At 40.8% G+C, this 21,218-nt stretch overlaps 1 protein-coding gene across 2 annotated transcripts in view; it reads left to right on the plus strand.

Moving 5' to 3' along the window:
* Nucleotides 1-21,218, plus strand: part of CNTNAP5 (contactin associated protein family member 5) — a 349,771-nt gene that overhangs the window by 223,271 nt on the left and 105,282 nt on the right. For both annotated transcript variants that reach the window (XM_075430021.1, XM_075430019.1), the window contains exon 13: nt 3,250-3,450. In XM_075430021.1, the coding sequence (XP_075286136.1) occupies nt 3,250-3,450 (201 nt within the window). The remainder of the gene's footprint in view (nt 1-3,249; nt 3,451-21,218) is intronic.

A 21,218-nucleotide genomic window follows, 5' to 3' on the forward strand; every position in this document is an offset into this window, starting at 1 on the left:
GCTCTTTTTACACCAGCTGTGCGTAGGGAAAAGAAATAAACTTTTGAATGGCGGTAGCTTTTGCTGTCCCAGAGGTATGTTTGCTGGTGGCTGTGACTTTCCTTTCACTAGATCAATGAGCAAAACATATATATATTTTGAGAAGCTGTGCTGATGGCTACTTTTACTTCAAAGATGGAGCATAGAGGGAATCTTTGAAGTGACCAGCAAAGCACAGATCTGATATGTAAAAGTAAGAAGATAAACAGATCAGGCATGTGTAGATTCAGAAATGTCTGAAATGTAACTCTGGAATTCTTCCCTTCCGCCATTACTTTTTTTTAAGTCTCTGTTCTGATGTACTTGCTAAATCACAATTACTTTGAATACAGAAAGAAACTTGATTTGTTTTTCCTTTCCCTTTGCAAACTGGAGGATGGAAAATCTGTGGTTAACTTCTCAGTTCTGAAAGATCCTGTGAAGAAAAGCAGTTCTTGAATGTCAAAGTTCAGATCTCAGAGGGACAGCTGACTGTAGCTGTAATGATAACAAGACTGTTGAAAATTAATGAACAATCACAGAGGAAAATAAAAGACCTGCTGCATTGTCTGCCCAACACACTTGTTAACGAGTGCTTGTCCTTAACAGTATATTTGCTAATGTCTTGTCCAGCCTTGTTTCAAACGTCAATTAATTACTCTTCCAGCACATCATGGGAAGACTGTTTTATGTTACGCTACTTTTAATAATTTTTTCCTAGCAATCCTTCATTTCTTCTAAATTACTAGAGCTTGCTACTTTTGGCTTTTCAAGTACCCACACAGCACCTTTCCTGGTGTACAAGTACGCAGCCTGGAAAGCACAGCAGAGTTAATCACTCTGAAACCCTCGCGTTAGGCTGTTGTACTTCCTGAGCAGCGCTGTAGCCACTACTGTGGGCACTGATTTTATTGCAATTTCTCAAAATTATGTTAATAGCTTTCAGTGGGGAGAAGCTTATGACTGCCCATCTGGAATTTCAGCAACCAGTTTATTCCATCATCTCTTGGTTTTTACATCTCTCTTACAGTATCAGCAACTTGATCTTGGTTTTTTTAGTAGATTTTTCGGTGAAGGCAGGGTTAAACTTCTACCACCTTCTGTGAGAGGAAAATTAGCTCACCCTCAGATGCTTCTGAAGCATCCACTCTGTTCATGTCAATCCTTGAGAGAACAAAACAAAAAAAAACAGAGAGACTCTGGATGATAAGAATCCCTGTTTTCAGATATGCAAGATATGTGTTATGAAGTCATTGAACTATACTGTGTTGGAAGCAATATATTGTGCAGGACTGTGCAGGGTATTGTGCTACAGTGTTGACTGTGATTATAATCACTGGGGCAAGTTTTACAAGCAATAAATTTGTAATATTTCTTGTGATTTTAATCTAACTTTCTTGTATCACACATTGCAGCAGTGTTTCATCGAACTCTGACTCAAAGGATGCACAAGCAGCATCCTGAGTTCAACAAGAACCACAGAATTACAGATACATGAGCAAATTCTTTCTGTGTACCATCACAGAAATGAGGAGAGTGTGGGAGTGAATGTATGCTTTGCTGAGCATAAACTTTCCTTACAGTTAATGCCATACATTACTGGGACAGTGATTTCTCCATAACAGGTCTAGGAACAGGCCTATTTAAACGGTCTCCAGATGGTTGTTGTTACTTGGCTGTCATCTGAATGCCCCCATAATGACAATCCATTAAATCATCTGAGTGTCTTTGCACAGATAGTCCACTTAGGGTTTTTATACATCTATTAGAGTTCTATTGAAGTAATCTGTGGGATATTTGTAGCTCAACAAAAAATACTTCAACTGTAATGTGTTGCAGTGGCCACAAAGCTGCTGGGCTTGTCATGCCAGTGTATTGGGGAGTAACTGGAAAGCTCATGCTCTGCAAGAACTTGGACCAGGTGATCTGGTAAAACCATCTGGATACTTAAATGCACAGTTTTTAAGATTGGTTTAGAAAAGATCGAGTTTGGAGTTATTCTGAGTTTCCCTGTTGAAGCATGAATAACAAAACAGAAATCTCTTTCCTAGATCTTGCCTCTTCCTCCATAACTGTCCGTAGGTTTATGCAAGTAAGATTGAAGTCTTCCTCTCATCACATGATTAAAAGTTATTTTCTTAAATGTTTGCCCTGTCAGTGTCTGCCTGAGCAAGCAGCGTCTTTGATAAAGAGGGAATTTACTGGATGTGAGTCTTAATAACCTAGTGGAGCACATGCAGGGCTCACTCCTGTGAATCCACATTAAAGAGCTTACTTTTTACTGTGGGTCAGCTTGGCAGATTGGCTGTTCAGGCTGTCCTTGTTATCTTGGCCATAGGCATCTCATCAGAACCAGCCAGGAAACAGCCTCCCTGCTAAGCTAATTGCCTCTAATTGTGATGTTCTCCTTATCATGCCAACCCCAATGCTGGTCATGAGCTGGGCTGTTACACTGCAGGTTGCATTTAAGCCTCGATTCTGCTTTCTGTCACCTGTGAAATCCCTTGCTCTGCCAGTAAATGCAATGAAGGAGATGAGAATGGGCTCCCCAGCATGGGAAATCATCACCATTTACAGTTAACTACAGATGCCGAGTCATATGTTGTTCTGTACTATCATCTAAGCAGGGCATTGCTGAACTTACAAGTAGAAAAATTTCAGAACTGAGTAAAATGAGTGATCTGATTTCCAGCTGGGCAATAAGAACATACTCTCAGTTTTAGCTTTCTGGAAAGAGTTTGTGGCTTCTGTTTGTGGTGAGTTTGTGCGAGTTCATCAGCCGCAGTTCTCCGCTACCATTTGTTGTTATAACAGTGTGGGCTGTGCTCTCAGGTACAGCTATATTTGCGAAAGAGGAATGTTACTACCATGAGCTGTATTATTATGTCTTTTCTCTCAGGGCCAAAGCCAGCTGAAACGTATCTAATTTTCTTCAGGTACCGGGCAATAAAAGATGCTGAAAATCTCCAGTGGTTCCTAAGAAGCTTGTAGTTTCTCTCTTGCTCAGCAGGCTTTTTAGTGTTTGCTCAAGTTGGTTCACGGAGAAACAGCTCTGTGGGCTACACTGACCTGTAGCAGATCTTCATCACAGAGTGACCATTTCGGAGCCCAGAGTCCTGCTGATCTGTTCTCCAATGCAGTAATGCATTAGATTTCAATTGATTTTTTGTTCCTTACTTGTTGCAAGTTTTTTGCTGTTGACTTCCTGTTCAATCCTTTTTCATTTAACAGAAGATAAGATCTGGACTGTGGTGCAGCACAACAACACAGGGCTAACCAGAGTCCAAGGAGCTGATCCAGAGAAGCCATACACCATGTCCTTTAACTACAACAGCAGCACAGAGCAGCTTGAAGCGATGATAAACAGTGCAGAGTACTGCGAACAGGAGGCAGCCTACCACTGCAGAAAGTCACGTCTCCTGAACACCCCGAGTAAGTGCCACGTTCCCAAATCTTTCCTTGGTAACTCTTATTGATTATACAGCAGATACAGGCCACACTGCAACTAAGGAGAAAAAAAAAACAAAACAAAGCAAATAGTAGCAATACAGAGTAGAGTGAAAAGGCTTTTACCTTCTTGGATACCACTGTGCAATGCCTGTCCTCTGATGTAAGAGGGTCAGAGATCTGCAGGCGAGTTTTTACTCTGCAAGTGCACATGTACACAGGGTCTGAAAGCTTCTACAATGGAAAGTACTGCTTAGAAACCGCAAAAGCTGTATTTAGCTGATTGTAAATGGATATGTGTGTTCATTTGCAGTTTTTAACTGTGTATTAAAGATAGAAGGAATCCAGGTTGCTCCAGACTCTTATGATGTTTCTGGAGAGGAAGGGTGTACACGCTTCTGAGTCCCACAGCCCTGAATGTGATATTTGGTAGTACCATTTCTGGGGAAAAACAAATGTTCCCCTCATGACAGAAGGAATAAGGTTTTTGACCTAATTTAATTTAGTGATAATAAGAAAGCAGAAGGTCTGATCAGTTTGTGTCGCTGTGGTAGCAAATCTCCAGTGGCTACTCAGTATGGCTGCCTGCCACTCGACCCTCTCTTGGGGTCAGGATTTTATGTTTGATTAGCCAGAGAGATGAATGCCCTTAAGTGCAGCTTCTGAATGTCTTCAGAATATAATCTGGTTACTTGTAATGTCTGTATGGTCCTGGTGATTCTTTAATTATTAGCAACTCCTAAATTTGTTAGTAGGTTAGAAGAAATCCCATGGAAAGCTTGCACTGAGAGTTCCTATTGTGTTAAAAATAAATTGCCTAATGAGATATATGAAAAACCCGCCTGGTTCCAGCAAAGTTACTGTAACACTGAATGTTTATAGATCCAGTAATCAGATGCGTTAGTCAGTTTATTTTTAAAAGCTGTGAATTACACTTTTTGTTATTATCAGAATTTACCAGCCAAGAACTGCTTGTATCGTTAATCATTTTTTAAAGAATGAAATCTTAATATCAGCATCCAGGGTAGAGCACAAAGGGAAAACAAAATGCAGGCATAACTGCTCATGAAGAGAGTAAATACTGTATTACAAATACTTTCAGTGTTGCTGACTTTTGTATCCCACACCACACTTGACATGTTATAAAGATATAATCACAGTGATTATTTCCAAAATAATTTTTTAAGTATGAAGGCCATAATGTTAGAGCAGGTCTGCATGTGTTTACTTTTACACATTTCTGTGAGGTACTTGACCATGTGCATGTGGAAGTGTACACTACGAGTGCATTTTGAGATACCTTTTGTATATGGTGCCTCTATAAAGCTAGGGACACCTCTTAAGGATCCAAACTCATTTCTCCTTTAAAAAACAAACAACAAAAAAACCCATTAATGATAATCTTGTGTAAATTAGCAGTATGTAAACTATCCTGCTTTATGGCTAAAGCTGGCTATGAACTGGCAGACCGACTAAGACAATTCCTGACAGGCAGCTCCTTCTCCACTTGTCCAGGACCAAAGTTGTGACTCTGCCTCCTCAAGGGAGAGGATGCAGAGATGGAGTCCAGCAGCCCAGCTTGTGCTATTGCAGCTGCTGCAGTGCCACTGTGGTCCTGACAGTTGGCCACACAATAATTGTATGATTCATTGCTTTTTAATACAGCTCTAGCTGATAAATCAGAAGAAATTACAATCCAGTGCTGTGCATGTGGCAGACACCATCATTTTTTCCTCTCTTTTTTTCCTGCTACTGTGTGCTTTTTAATTACACTTTCAGTTTTTCATCCTGAACTTTCTCAATAGCCTGAGGCTGTAAGTTTGGTGAGATGTGGAACATGCTCCAAAATAAACTGCATTCTTGAAATAACAAGATACGGGTAACAATTTGTTCTTACCACAGTATTAAGTGGTTTTAAATATTAGAAAGACACCTTTTTCCCCAAAGCCGTAAATAGCCCTATTAATTGATACCCATTTTGAGGTGAACTGATGCTGTATTACAGTGGTTCTGAATACTGTGTAGTCATCTGGAGGACTCCTAAAATTTAAAGAATTTCCATTCCTAAACTTGCAGATGAGCTACAAGTGTGAATAACCCTAGGGCATTTTGCTAGACTCATTGCAGAAGGTTCTCACCTCTGTTGTTTATGCCCAGAAGGAACTGGAGTGAGTTTAATATGGAGTTAGAGCAACAGAACAAACATCAAAATTCTGGGGTTTTGTTTCTTGATTCAGCCTAGGCTTTTGGTTGCCTGAAGCACTATGTTCTCTCTGTGTTGCAAGGGTATCATAATGTGTAATTATGGTTAATGAACCACACTTCAAATCTTCCTTCAGAAGTCAGTAGAAGTATGCATATGTATTGAAGGCAATGCTGCATTTGTAGGCCAGCAGGAAACACTGCATGACCCAATCCAGCCTGCTGGATATCACTGCTCATTAATAGCTCTGGACTGAGCCCAGCAGTGAATGCTTGGTGGAAGGGCATCTCCCAGAGGTATGTCTGATCTTGATGGAGCTATAAAAGTTCGCATTCCTACAAGGAATCTAATCAATTTTTGAGCTTCCTGTAGTTTGGGGTTTTGTTCTTTATTTTTTTTCCAAGGAGATTGAATGCATGATTAGGATATCTCAGCTGGTAGCGCCAAAACCCCCAATCCTTTTCTTCAGGATCTCAACACAATCATGGTTCACAGAGAAACAATAAGAAGGTTTCTCTTTCTTTTTGCATTCATAATGTTACTCTCCAGCAAAGAAGCATGTTGTTGCAAAGCAACTTTGGCTTTCACAGCTTTGACATGCAGAAAAAAAATCATGTGCCTGGGCAAAGGGACAAGCATGGCAGTCTGAACTACCTCGGAGGGACACCAATGGAGGCTTCTGGCTTGCATAAAATTGTTCTAGTTTATATCAAGGAATATGTCTGTCTACTCCTTCTACTGCTTCTTGCCCTGAAGACATAGGCACATCCCCAGCGGGTGTGATTCAGTGTAGTCTCCCCATTGAGTTACTTGGATTTACATCTGCAGTGTGTCAGATGTGCAATCTGGCAGTTGGCAAAGGATTTTACCCATCTCCATCTCCTGCTGTCTGGAACAGCCTTATCCGTTCTCACTGTCATACTATAGCTTAGCTGCAAGCGTGTCTTTGAAAACTAAAATTAAATTGCCCTGAACTGCATTTCTGTACATCTCTGCCATCGGATAGATTTTCAGGAGGTTTGTGAACATCAGAATAGATGTCTCTTTATCAAAGGAATAGCTGGCTTTCTCATGATGTTGGCAAATGAAACTTACAATTTATGACCAGTAATTGCAAATCTCTAGTGACTTCTCCATGCCTGTTGGAGAGACACCCACATAACAGGAGCAAATCTGACAGTTGGCATTAATTAGGAAAGTCATCCATATTCTTAGTAAAAGAAGCAGACTTTACCACTGTCTCATCCCTAGAAGCACAGACCATCTGATGAGGACGAAGACAAGGTAGCAGGAGAGGAGGGGGTTGGGCAGGAAGCTTGGTCTACCTTTAAATGTGCTGTCTGTATTCTGGCAGTTTGAAGAGAAATTTAGGCCCTTGGGGCTCTGATTTCCTTTGCTTGTAGCGCATCTCAGGTAACACCTAGAAGAAGGGTATGTGTACAAGGATAGGTGCCTCTGTGTACACGCACGTTTAATTAAACTGTTAACATACAAGATGTTTGAAGGTATGAAAACATTTTATTAACTGAACAAACCCTCAGCTCTGACTGAATTAGCTCAGTGTTCTAGAAGCAGTAGGTGTACTCAAAGGCTTAACATTTGGGAAGCTGCCTCACGTCCACCGTATCAGGGACTTAACACAGTGACGGCGGTATCAGTGGCAGGATAGCTTGCTTTACAATACTTGGCTGACAGTCTGTCAAGTTCATAGCACATTTGTGTAGGCAGGGACTAAGAAAAGATCATTTCTAGAGCAAAATTAAAGAAATGGGAATGTCTTTAGGTAGTGTTTTCTTCCTGCCTTCTTCCTTATTTTCCTATTTCCAGTAGAATTCCCACACCGTGTCACCTCAAGCTTTGATTTCAAACATCCATCCTACACTACACATCTCTTCCCTGAACTTTCTGGCTGTCCCTCTTAAGATCTATCATGTCGCAGTATTATATGACTTACACCCAGGTTTCCACCCCCTCTTCTCCCTTCTGCCTCCCAGCTAGACCTGTATCTTGATGCCCAGCTGCATCACATGCTGTCTTCAGGTCTGTGACCCCTTATGACAGGCAGCTGTTTGCCCTCACCTGTAAACTGCTGCATTTGCCTTTTATACCTCTATTACTGGGGGGAAAGGTGCAATGCTACCTCACAGCAGGGAGCGTGTCCTAATTTCTGAGTTTAGACTTAATTCTGCTGCTGAGACAGCTCAGTGGTGGTTTATCTATGTCCTGTATGTTGCTGGAGCTCTTCGTCTTTGCAGGCTTTTTCTCTAGTTCCAGATGAGATCTCCAGTGATGCAGAGCATAAGGTGCTAAGAATGTCCTGCGGGGTCCTGCCTTCAATAGTGGCTGGTGGAGAGATGCAGCTTAGCGCGAGTATGCAAGTCTGGATGTCTTCAGCGCATCACTCAGTATGTTCCCATCAGCCACTGTTGCTCTGTTAAGGGCATTAGACTTTATGTCATTGCCAATCTCTTTTAATATCCACTATGAATTTGGTGTTCAGAAATTTGTCTAATCACTTTTTGAACTTTATTATATTGTCTGCCTCTGCAGCCTCCTAGGAAAGCGAGTTCCAGGAGTTCCCTACCTGCTGTGTACAGAACTACATTTTCTTAATGTGTTTTAAACTAATGTTTTACTTATTGCACCAAGTTCTGGTATTGCAGGATGTGGTGAATCACAGTTCTGCCCTTATCCAGTGCTTTTATAGTCCTTTTAGCTGCCCTTCTTCGATCGACACGAACTCTAGTATATTTTTTACCAGCAGTGAACCGCAGTGTTTGAGGCATGGTTTGCACCAAGGTTTCGTATAATGGGGAACACTACTTTTTAGAGCAGTATAAATCTTTATGAAGAAGGAAGTGTGAAACCTGGGTTCTGGTAACATTTTTATATAGATGTATCATGAGGTGATATAAAGTGACCCATAGCAAGCAATCATTTACCATTGGGGTTTTGCTCACTATTATTTTATGGCTTTCAAATATAATTTCCATTTTATCATTCCATGTACTTTAAATTGTTATTGCATTACCAGGAGACTATTTGTCATTGCACAAAATAATGTAGAACAGGGCAGTCTGCCCTCAAAAAGTGGTTCATGTTGAAGAGAATGGTGAATGGCGGGCAGGTGTAGATTGTGTATTGCAATTATTCTTGGGTGATTAGGATCCCCTTCTTGAGAAAGATTGACTTGCCATCTGTCTTTCCATCACCATACCTTGTCTCTTCACTCCAAAATGGCAGTGCTGACAGCTTCTCACAAGCAGTTTTAGATAACTTTTGCTATATTTAAAGACTTTTGAACAGAGTTTGCCATAGTAATACAACATACCCCTTATTTGTAGGGAGAGATTTAGAGGCCATTTTAAAAATGCTGCAGTGTTAGCAGCATGCAGCTGATTAAAATGCGGGTGGTCTAAGCAGAATAAAAAACCTACTGCACTGGGGAGGTAACTTGGTGTTTTGCTTTGGCCTGGATAAATGCCAGGTACCCACCAAAACCGCTCTATCACTCCCCCTCCTCAACTAGACAGAGGAGAGGAAATATGGTGAAAGGCTCGAGGGGCGAGATAAGGACAGGGAGAGATCACTCATCAATTACCATCACAGCCAAAACAGACTGAACTTGGGGAGAAAAGGAAGTTTAATTTATCACCAATCAAATCAGAGTAGGATAATGAGTAATAAAAATAAACCTTAAAACACCTTCCCACCACCCCTCCCTTCTTACCCGGGCTTAACTTCACTCCTGTTTTTCTACCTCCTTCTCCCCCGTGAAGGGCGCAGGGGGATGGGGAATGGGGGTTGCGGTCAGTTCATCACACATTGTCTCTGCCACTCCTTCCTCCTCAGGGGGAGGACTCCTCACATTCTTCGCCTGCTCCAGCATGAGGTCCCTCTCACAGTAGACAGTTCTCCACAGACTTCTCCAACATGAGTCCTTCCCATGGGCTGCAGCTCTTCATGAACTGCCCCAGCGTGGGTCCCTTCCACAGGGTGCAGTCCTTCAGGAACACACTGCTCCAGCGTGGGTCCCCCACAGGGTCACAAGCCCTGCCAGCAAACCTGCTCCAGCAGGGGCTTCTCTCTCCACGGGGCCACAGGTCCTGGCAGGAGCCTACTCCAGTGCAGGGCTCCGCACAGGGTCACAGCTTCCTTCAGGCATACATCTGCTCCTGCATGGGGTCCCTTCCATGGGCTTCAGGTGGAGATCTGCTCCACCATGGACCTCCATGGGCTACTGGCGCATAGGCTGCCTCACCATGGTCTTCATCATGGGCTGCAGGGGAAAACTCTCCTCTCCGGCGCCTGGAGCACCTCGTCCCCCTCCTTCTTCACTGACCTTCGTGTCTGCAGAGTTGTTTCTCTCACATAGTCTCACTCCTCTCTCTCGACTGCCTTTCGCCTGCAGTTTTTTTCCCCTTCTTAAATGTGTTATCATAGAGGCACTGCCACTGTCGCTGATTGGCTTGGCCTTGGGCAGTGGCAGGTCCATCTTAGAGCTGGCTGGCACAGGCTCTATCAGACATGTGGGAAGCTTCTAGCAACTTTGCACAGAAGCCACCCCATAGCCCCCCGCTACCAGAACCTTGTCACACAAACCCATAACTCTTGGCATCTAGCATGCATGCACATGTGAGTAACAGAAATATCATTATCCCAATTTCTGACCCTTTACTTCACTCGCCATATACGATTCCTCCTGACTGTGAAGTAAAGTGTGCTATAGCTGCCAAGGAAGGAATGGCAGCTGCTTGCATTACTTGTCTTCTAGTCCTGTTCTGCTTCTCTGAGATCGCAATGCATCCAAGAGGCCAAACAATGGGGATGACTTGGAAAGAAATCCTTGCATGGTCATACACAGAGTGGCTTCTAACCCAGTGGGAGGAAAACACGCTCCCTCCTTGAACCTCGCTGCAGGAGAGGACAGGCTTACCTGGCGTACTTCTGGAGTGACACCAGAAGGGCACGAGTCACTTTGGGATTACTCCAGTGAACACGGGAGCACCATTATCTGTGTTTACTTTAGACACAGTATGTCAGGTGAATTTAAAAACACTTCTTGATGTGGGGACTGATAAGAGTAGCGAGGAAGGAGCTTGTACGGGTAGCTCCTGTTTGCTTCAGTGGAATACGTCCATCATACATCTGCTGTCAGTGAATATTTCTGTTGGTTTTTTGTTGTGGGTTTTTTTCCTCCCTTGAATGATTTTTTTTTTTTTTAAGCCTAAGCCTCAATTCTGGAATTACACTATTGTTACATTTTTTTTCAAAAGACCTTTTACAGTTTACTTAGAAAACAAATTTGTCAGTCCAAAATGAATAGATCTACTGTGTTTTACTAGCATGGAAAGTACCTCTTCTAATATACGGAAAGCTTGTACCAGGGTCATTAATGAAGACACATAGGACAGGAAAATGAAACATGAACCTAAAAACAGATTTTGAGCCTGGAATGTGGAAGTCATTGTGTGAACTGTTACTGATGGTGCTGTAAGGAAGTCAGTGCTGTGAACTGATGCTGTAAAATGTTTGCTTAATCTCTGTAATGCATTAGCTTGGGACTTTTGTTCCCAAAGAATCTCTGGTTTGGAGTGAAGGTGATACCTTTTGCTTAACCTGTGAAACCTATGGGATGGTATAAGTGGTTATAGCTCAGTAATGAAGAAACCTTGAGTTCATGGAATTCTACAGTCTGAGTAAGAGTCTGGAAATGGATAGTTTTAAGACACATGTGTGCTAGAACCAAACATGTCCTAATGATACCTCTGACTTCAGAGACCCAGTCATATAACAATGCACACAATTTGAAGAAGGAAAGAATTACACAATTTTTTCAGGCTATCCCAGCTAGCATCCCCTTAATCACCAGCAGTGATAGTCTTTTTTAATTTGCAGGACTCAGCATATTGTTAACAATAAATAAATAATGGCAATTAGAAGCAAACAGCTAATCCATGGCTTGTTGTATTAATGGGTCATTAGCTATGACAGCAACCTGTCCACCATTCAAGAAAGAAAGCAGTACTGCTGCCTGAGCTGAAAAGTGTGCCTGCTCCCTCATTAGGGCCACAGCAGGAAGCATATTCTCATCACACTTCCATTTGTCTGCTTCATTCGGCTGTCCTACTTTGAGCATCTTGGGCTCCATTAGATTCAAACTGTCTTACTGACGTTAAACTAATTTCTTCATCAAATTTGGGCCAGTGCGGAGAGTGATGTTCTCCAATTCTGGAGAACAGAAGATGTAAATCATAGTGGTGGAAGAGTTCTCAGCTGACCTCTTCTACCAAGATGCCACATGAGTGAAGCAATAGTAATTTACATTTCTATTCACATGATCTTTCAGGACAGCAAAGTGTTTGGGCTGTAATCTCTCAGTTTTACATGTGTTTTGGGTTCAGTTGACTCCTGTTTTAGATCCAGGGAAAAAAAGTATGTGCAAAGCTCTTGCTGAAAATCAGATGGGATGGAGAAAGTGAATGGGACACAGCCCATATGCTTTGGTTTTGTTTTAGTTGGTCTGACCTATCCAGGAGGACAGAGGTGTTAGGAGCCTGTACACAAAATGAACAATGGCATAATTTAATTATATAGTGTAATTAGGATAAAAGAAAATGTAAACCTATGGGAAAAGGAGTCAAGTTTTTACTGTGCATAGACTGAGTTAGACTCTGATTCATTGCCAATAAATCTTAGGTTCAGGAATTTTGCCCCCTTTACAGTGTGCAGATAGCCTACGGGAAATGTATTTTCTGTTTTTGAAAATGAAGGCAGAGACAGGGAAAAGAAACAATGAGGATGATCTGAAGGCTGTATTTTCAGATTACTTTGTGCTCGGTGTTCAAACATCAACAGAAGAAGAGCCTTCCCTAAGAGTATTTAGTTTAATGTTTTGCTTAAGTGAACCATCTGATGTTAACAGGAGCATAAACGTAGCTCTTCTAAGTGTCTGTTACTCTCTTTTGATTAAAAAAAAAAACAAAAAAAACCCACAAAAAACACCACCACAAACCCAAAATATAGAGGGTAAGCAATCATGCTTGGAGAAAACATCTCCAGACCTTTGGGGAAAAAAACTGTGTACTTCTTCCCCTCCCAAGAAGCATCTAAAAGCAATTGAGAATTATTTACCTCCCCCCAACCCAGACTGATTTGGGGAGGATCAGATCTGACTGAGGCTTGACAAGTAGCTAGAAAGATGTGGTGACCTGAAACAAAACAACCCTTTTAAAACTTTCTTTAGAGATTTTTTTCATATCTGCTGGGCCAGAGAGATTGAGAACAAAAATGAAAAAGCTTTTGAGCCTGAATTTGTTCCAAGCCTCTTTGATAAGACGAAGGCTCAAGCTTTAATGGGGACTGGTTTAGCCAAGGGGTGTGTTCCTGCCTGAGCTGTCCAGGACTCAAAGCAACATCAAGAGCCTTCTTTCTTTGCTCTCAAGAGCAGAATTCAAAAGCTTTTTAACATTAGCATTTAGAAAGCTTAACCAAGTAATCTATGCAGTCCCCTTCTACAGGTAGTTTTCTTACCTTGTTTATCAGAGAAGAAAATTGAGGCATGAGGCTGCCACTGATGACAATTTCACCTGCAACTGGTATGGGCCATTAGATCTAGTTGAAATTACTACCAATAGACAGGTTTTTCCAGCTACAAAAAAGAACCATAAAAAGAGTATTTACTCCCAGATGAACACGTTTGAAGTTTTTCACCCTAAGTATAACATTTATGTAGGTACCTCTTGTGCCTTGCCCTTGTGCTGGTAGTGGACGAATGAACACATCATTCCCTAGAGGTACATTTGTTTTTTGTAGTGAACTAATTAACACAGGGTGATTCAGCAAGGAAGGCTTGATTCTGTGAATTGTTATGGACCTACCAAATTACAAGAGATGTAATAGTGTATTCAGGTGGGATGTTTGATATATTCAGCCAGGTAAGGAGAGAAAGCTGTGGTTCTGTGCTGTAATCGAAGATTAGCATCACCAGCCTCAAGCATCTCATAAGAATCCAAATTTCTTTATCTTCATCTCGCAGGCAGTGTTTGGGTTTTGCTTTGCTGCAGTGGTTGCTTGTGAACGGAGAGGTATGAGAACCCCAAGCCCACTTTCTTTGTTAGACATAAAGATGCCATATGGAACAGCCTTTATCTTTCTTGTTCACAGGGGTTTTAGGGAAAAGTAAGAGCACTTGAGAATGAGTGCAGCGCAATCAGAAAGTGTTAGCTTAGCCGTGATGGCTCGAATCTAGGTATGAGTCCGAATGCAGCCGGATGCAGCAGGCAGAGCTTCAGCATAATCTGATCTTCAAATTATGTCTCCAGTAATCCTGATTCAATGCTAGAATTCATCCCACCATTGGTAGATGGCTGTCCTTACAGGCACTAATTAGAGACCATTAGAACTATTCTACCTGTTGCGTGGTTGTACCCATCATTGTAGTATATGATGTAGTCATTAGATAAGGCTGTTGTCTTACTTTGTAAACGGCAAGTAGGAACTCTGTGTAATTAAGAAACAGAACTCTTGGTTTTGGCAGTGACCCGTATTAGAGCTATTGGAAGCAAGCCTGCATTTCTAGGATGGGATCCATGTAGTGTCACTGCAGCTGTCTTAAGATTTTGTGTTCAGCCAAAGGTAGATGCCCAAGTTCTTCCAGGCAGACACGTATGCAACTGAAGATGATACTTGCAACATACTTAGGTGTCTTTCTAAATAGGTACTGATCAAAATGATTAAACATTTTATGTTCTCATGATTCTGGCTAGTGAACAGCATCTTCTCCCAACACTGCAGTTTTGGTTATTTTATCTGTGCTGCTGGTTTCTTGAAAGTTTAAAACATTGTTTCTTTGTTTATTTTTACTAAAATGGTGGAGTAGTGAGTGATGCTTTTTTCCCCTGTGATTTTGTGCTTTAGTGTTGTGCTTCTGCATGGATTGTCTGATATCTACTGGGGACTGAAAACACATTGTGACCTTTTCTTATGCTGAGTAGTAGGAGGTTTTCTTTCCTGCTTAGGCAGTACATGAAACCTGTAGGAACATATTTTTCAGTGAAAAGTACTTGAAATTGGCCAGTGGGTTTATGAATTATTTGAACAACGGACACACAAACATTCACATAGCATGTTCCAATATGAATCATTTCTCTAGAAAATCAGATTAAGATTAATATCTAAAGCCTGCTAGAATCAATAGCATTTAGAGAGTACTATATCAGTTCTGCTCACTCCAGATGTCCTAGTGCTAGGAGGAAATCTTAATTTGGGCTAAAATGAGATGCAGATGCGCATATTTTCTCACCATGCCAAAAACACAAATGTCTATCTCCTCCTCAGCATAGGAACAAAGACTTAAACCAAATGTACATCCAGAACTCAGCTGAACTTCATCAGTACCCATCAGTCTTTCACAGATCTTTGGACACATGCTACTGTGCTAGATTTCTTTCAAATCAGTGCCGGTCTGCTTCATATGTTGCCTGTTTCTTTATCAGGGATGCTTAGTTCTATGTCCCCCTTTCCATATTTTTGGTTTGCCAAAAAGGTTTAAAACGACATGTCTAATTTACAACGTGTAGTGATTCCAGTATACTAACACTAATAGCACATGAAAAGTGCTCCCAGTAGCTTAGTCTGCAATCAGTAGCCATTTTCTATTCTTCTTTTTGTTCAGGCTGTCTCATTCAATGTGATAAAAATGTTGGTAGAGGCACTTGTTGGAAGGAAAGAAAAGATGATAATGATTCCTGGCTGTTCTTTTTCTCAATTTTGTATTGCTGAACGTAATTCAGGTCTGACAGGTTTGTTTTACTGATGAATCCCGGCCTATGATGAGATGTTTTAAAAAGTGAGTAGAGATCTGAAAAGTGGTTCTGAAGATAAAGTAACATCAATTACTTGGTATGTTTATTTTATATACTAATTTTTCATTTAGCTGCTGATTCAAATGGTCAGTACAATCCATAAAATTATATATTGATATAGATAGTGTTCTCTTTTTGGGAAAGTATGTGCTTCTATATTTATGTAGTTACATGCAGACAGGTTAGGAGGAAAAGAAGAGTGAAAGTTAACTAATTAATTTGGGGTGCATGGGTCATTGTCAGGCCTGGTGAAAGACAAGTCAGTGTCGGTTACTCTATTCCCCATTGAGCTAAAGGCTTTGTGTACATTAGCATTTGTTTACCTCCCATTGTCACCATTATTTCAAGCTCTCAGGTTTTATGCAGATGAAAATGTTTTGGTGTGCAGCAGAAGTTTAAGGGCTGTTCCTCAGGGTTCTTCATGACTGTATGCTAACATTACAGTGGAGTGTGGGATTCTGGGACAAGCCTAGTCCTGAAGTAGACTCTGTTTCAGCTCCCTTTGGCTTTTTCTCTGGCTATGAAAAGTCAGTTCAGTCTGTTTGTTTTGCCATTTTATTATCTGTTGCTGAACTGGGGAAGGTCCTCGTGGCAATGAGCATTTTTCAGGTTCTGTTTTGGGGCCCTATTTCCCAGAGCCTCCAGGTTCAAAGCGGTGCCAGCTTTCTAGGTCACTTCCTTCCCAGTGGACATTGATGTTCTGGGTTCCGACAAAGAGATTCAGTGTTGCATTTTGTTTACTGCCTCTGTGAGACGGGCTAGGGCCACCAGTCAATCTGCAGAATGTTAGAAATACCTACTTAATAGAGGCAGAATTTTACTGAGTGAATAATTACATCCTATTACTGCTGAAGTAATTGCCGTAGATACAACCGATGCCTCCAGAGGGAGGTATGTTCTTTCCAAAATGCCACCCAGGCCAATTCATTTTACTTCCTTACAAAGCTCCAGAATCTGTCTGACCATATTGTACTACAGGTTGTCATGTTTTTCAGAGGATGAAATTTATGTTCCATGAAATATGCCATTGCCAAAATTAATAGGTAAATGAACAAAGTGAAACAGACCATTAGAACCATTGTAATGTCGTAGTTGCTGGGTTGTGGCACAAAAGCAGAAACTAATGGGTAAACATAATTGTATTACAGTGACAGGAGCTATCAATGAATAGTACACAATTGTGGTTACACAATGGAAAGCAGTCGACCGTTTTGAAATATGATTTAGCGGGCAGGTCAGTTGCAGGTCATCTTGCTTAGAACAATACTTTCCTTGGCTAGTTTCTTTTAGCTGATGGAAAATAATAAATGGCAGCTATTTCTTTCCTATCTTACTGGAATTTTATTTCAATTTTGCTGTGACAATTTTCATAATCCCATTTTTATATTATTCTGGACCACAATACTGAGATTTTTGTGTTTGCAGAAATGTTCCTGAGGCATGAACATTCATGAATATTCATGAAAATAAGAATTCAGCCAAAGGTCTTCAGAGTAAATGTTCACTCTTAACACCCTGAAGTCTTTTTAAGCCCTTGTATTTATTTCTGCTCTAAAACAATGCTTCATAATTTTAAGTGAACACTCAAACAATATCTAATCAAGATAAACAATTCATAGGCTGAACTGTGTTTGTATAACATCATTAAAAAACTCTGAGTAGCTAACATAATCATAACATTCTATTAATGGACAGCTCGAGAGAAGCTACAGTATCTAATGATTCAACTGAAAAAATACAAAGCTCAAAGATATGCAGGATCAGTTTCATTGGCTTCGGTTTAATTATACTGATTTAGGCAAGTACGACAGTGGATTAACTCCTTAGTTATTGCACCTTTCATTAAATTCCACTTTAGTGTAAAACAAACTACAAAACACAGAAACATTGTAAAAATTCAGATATGCGGAGAAACTACCAAGTTCAGCCACAGCTTGTTAATGCAGTATTTGCAATCAGAGTCTAAACACTTCAGCACTGATGGATTAAAAAAGCCAATGCTGTGATCCTATAATAGAATTAGACAGGTATTCCCTGCACAATTGAAGTAGTGGGGAGTGGAGAAACATCTTTAGACCTGGTTACTGGAATGGTGCAAAATAAATTAGAACTCCATGCCTGGCCATTTTTCAGAGCCAAGAGAGGGACTGATGCAGGAGCTTCTTCAGATCGCTGTGCCACTCAAGTTTACCCATGCAGGAGGACTTTGTCAGTGACTGACTGAAATAGGTTCAGAGCTGCATTATTCTGCTGAAGTGGTTCAGAGTAGTTGGAGCACAGGAGAGAGTTGGGTGCTCAAACGTTTAGTGCTCTCTCTCAGTTGTTTTCATTCCATGCATATGCAAAAACTATCAGTTACTTTGGTCTTCACTGACAACGGTAGAGGGAATATGTAGTGGGGAGTTGAGTCCTAGTAATCTGTTATAGGGAAGGCTGAAATGGTACAGGGCTAGCCTAGGCAACAGCCTGCACTGCTAATTCTGATTGCATCCTACATGTCAGGCCAACTAGGGGTTTTTCCACACAGCAAAATAGAACTCTGCAGAAGTATCTGAGCTGGTTTAGATCATGGAATTCAATACAAATGTTTTAGCATACCTTTCAGCAACACATAATTGTTTCCAATGAGCAGTACATGAATTTGTATAGCTACTGCTACCTGGTACATTAGTTGTTCCTGAGTTTTGACCCAACACTAGTTTTTACTGAATAGAGACACTTCATTGTTTTCACCCACAGGAAAAACGAGCATAGCCAACTGAGGTTGCAAATACAGAGGTAAATCCTGCAATTTTAGTCCTCAAAGTCCTGCTTTCCTTTATCAAGAGAATGATTTCTTCCTGTTATGTCATGCTACTTAGTGTGAGATATTACTATGATGAGTATAACCCACGACAAAACAGTGAAAACTTGGATGCGTTAAATGCAGAATTAGGTGACTAGTTGAGTGATAATATATTGCCTAACCTAATGAAAAGACATTACCTTTAAATAATGGACCACATTGTAGATTTAATTATCCCAAGGCAAGATAGTAGGTGCTTCATGCAGACAAGGTCAATTACCTTATCCAGAAGAGCCTGTTTGAAGTGTATTATGAATAATTCACAGACATAGAAATTAGCTTTGAGAAAGTGTCCCAGCTATAATGTGGTGAAAGCATTCAATTTCTTTTTTAATGTATTTAAGATAACACCCAAAAGACAATTATGGCTGCTTAACTGTAAGACTACTTAAATGACAAGAAATGACAATTGTGTGGTGAAATTCACATTAATGCATTATGCAGAGGGAAGCATCATCATCGTGGCAAAACTGTATCAGGCCACAGGAAAATGATTTCACAGAATCACAGAATGTTCGGGGTTGGAAGGGACCTCTGTGGGTCATCTATTCCAACCCCCCTGCCGAAGCAGGGTCGCCTACAGCAGGCTCAAACCTCATTCAAACCTCATTGTGTAATTTTAAATGCTGAATGAAATTTGATCAAAGATTGATTCATTTATTAACCTTTCAACAGTTGTTGCTGTACTAGCTTTGTTTATTTTGTTTAATCAGGGCTTTTAGTTCTTTGGCTTTCTGGTGTGAAAGGGAAGGTCCAGCGCAACGGACTAACTTATATGATTTTGGAGAGTCTGACAAACCCAAAGGTGGTACAAGAACATTTGATTTTCTGTCTTTAATCAGAAGACCAGTATTCTGCTATAAGCACTAAATTACGCTGTTTCTAAGACAGTGTTGTTCCAGTCTAGGACTATTTAGCATTAAAGTTAAAATGATGACTGTAACCATGGTAGCAGAATGCATACTCACTTGACATATGGTGACCTTAGGTGTGAATTAGATAAGCAATAAACCTGTAAGTCTGGGGAATAACATGCTCTCTCAGCATATTTTGATTGCACAGGCAAAACAATAACCTTAGCTTTCTCTCTTTGACTTTGCAATAAGTGGTAACGGCTAGGAGAAATCCCTCAGGGGCTGCAGTTTCCTAAGATGCCTGGCAAGAAGATGGCTAATTCATCAGGTACCGCAGTTTAAGTGTCTGAACGTAATAGTGACATTTCATGGCCTTTGAGTTTACCTGCTTTATTTGCTTGAAAGGGAGAGTTCAGCAGAATTTTAGAGGGTGCTGTACAATTGTGTATCTAATGAGGTGTACAGCCAGGCTAATCCTGTTTCTATTCATGTCAATGTCAAGAATCCCATTTCAGCAAGAGCAGGCCTGGGATCCCTACCACTTTCAAAAGATGGCTTGAAAAAAGGGGAATAAAAATTTGACACAATGTCCATTTATATAACAAGCTGTGAAAATATGTGATAAAGTAGGAAACTGCCACAAAGAGACAGGAAAGAAAACTTCCACTAAAGCAAACATACTGAAAAACAGAAAGCATGGGAGTTGAGTTTTTTGATCTTCTCCATCATCCATCTTTTCTCTAAGGATCGGTTCTCAAAAAGAAGCTTAAGAATTCCCTTTCCTCCCTCTTCACACAGTCGTTGGCCTCCACCCCAGTGGTTTCTGGGAGGACTTGATAAAGACTAATTTGAGCCTCAGAGACTTGCTAGCTGATGTACTTATTTGCATGCAATGATGTGAACAGATGTTTACATAGTAGTGTTAAGCAGGCCAGCTGTTTGGGAGTCATTTATGTATTTTATTTAAAAGTAAAACTGTACAGTTAAAACCTTTACTCACAGTGCGGAAAAGAAACCCAAATTCTGACAAACAAATTTATTCCTGTGTTAGGAGGCTGCTTCTGTTATGCATATCAGTTTTCTCTGTCTCTAAATCTACAGCGTAATACAGCCGCATCTTACCTGAATCTCTGGGCATCTGCACCTTATCTTGACCTGTTGCATGTAAGTGGAAGAAAATACATAGCACAACATCAACATTGCTGAGGGTGAGGGGAGAAAAAAAGTAATACTGAGGTGAGGCGAGGGGGGGGGAAGGTTGTCACTTTTTTTTGTAAGAGGTTGCATATTGCTGATTGTTTCTGCAGTCTGTTTTAAAAAGAAGCTTACACCAGGATAATGTTTGCCTTTGCATTTGTTCTACTCTTCAGATGTGAGAAAAATCATAATCCTTAGGAGTGTACTACAGCCATAAATGTGTAACTTATATTTATTAATTCCTTAATGCAAATCTGAGTAGAAAAGCTTCCATTATGGAGGTTTACATATGCATGCAGGCATATGTATAGAGAGAAGAGGTTGGAGGGGAGGGACTCTCATATATTTTTAAAAGTAGCTTCCCCTCGGGGATTCCCAATTTGTCTGGTCTGGGACTAACTCTAAAATATGAGTCTTGGGTCTGATCTTGTCCATGACTTCATTTCCTCTGACCCCTGCCCCCCAGCACTCCGTGTCTTAGAAAGAAAGCAGGCAAATGACATAAACAGTTAAAGGGAAGTTATTGAGCCCAGTTACTTTTTGTGTAGCTGTTGGAGAACTCTAGCAACATGTATTAACATATATTTTGCCAAAATCCTGCACCGGTCTTCGAGAGACTTACCTGCTTCAGTTGTATTGTTTCTACCGAAGCATCAGTACATGAGGGAGATTCCTACATCTCTCCAAACCAGTAGTAGGCAGGATTTGTAGTATGTTATACTTGCCTTGAGAAACGTATATTCAATTAAGGAGTCTTACTGTTGGAAGGATAGATGGTGATATATGTG

This window comes from Opisthocomus hoazin, chromosome 9 (genome assembly GCF_030867145.1).
Source record: "Opisthocomus hoazin isolate bOpiHoa1 chromosome 9, bOpiHoa1.hap1, whole genome shotgun sequence".
Taxonomy (NCBI): Eukaryota; Metazoa; Chordata; class Aves; order Opisthocomiformes; family Opisthocomidae; genus Opisthocomus; species Opisthocomus hoazin.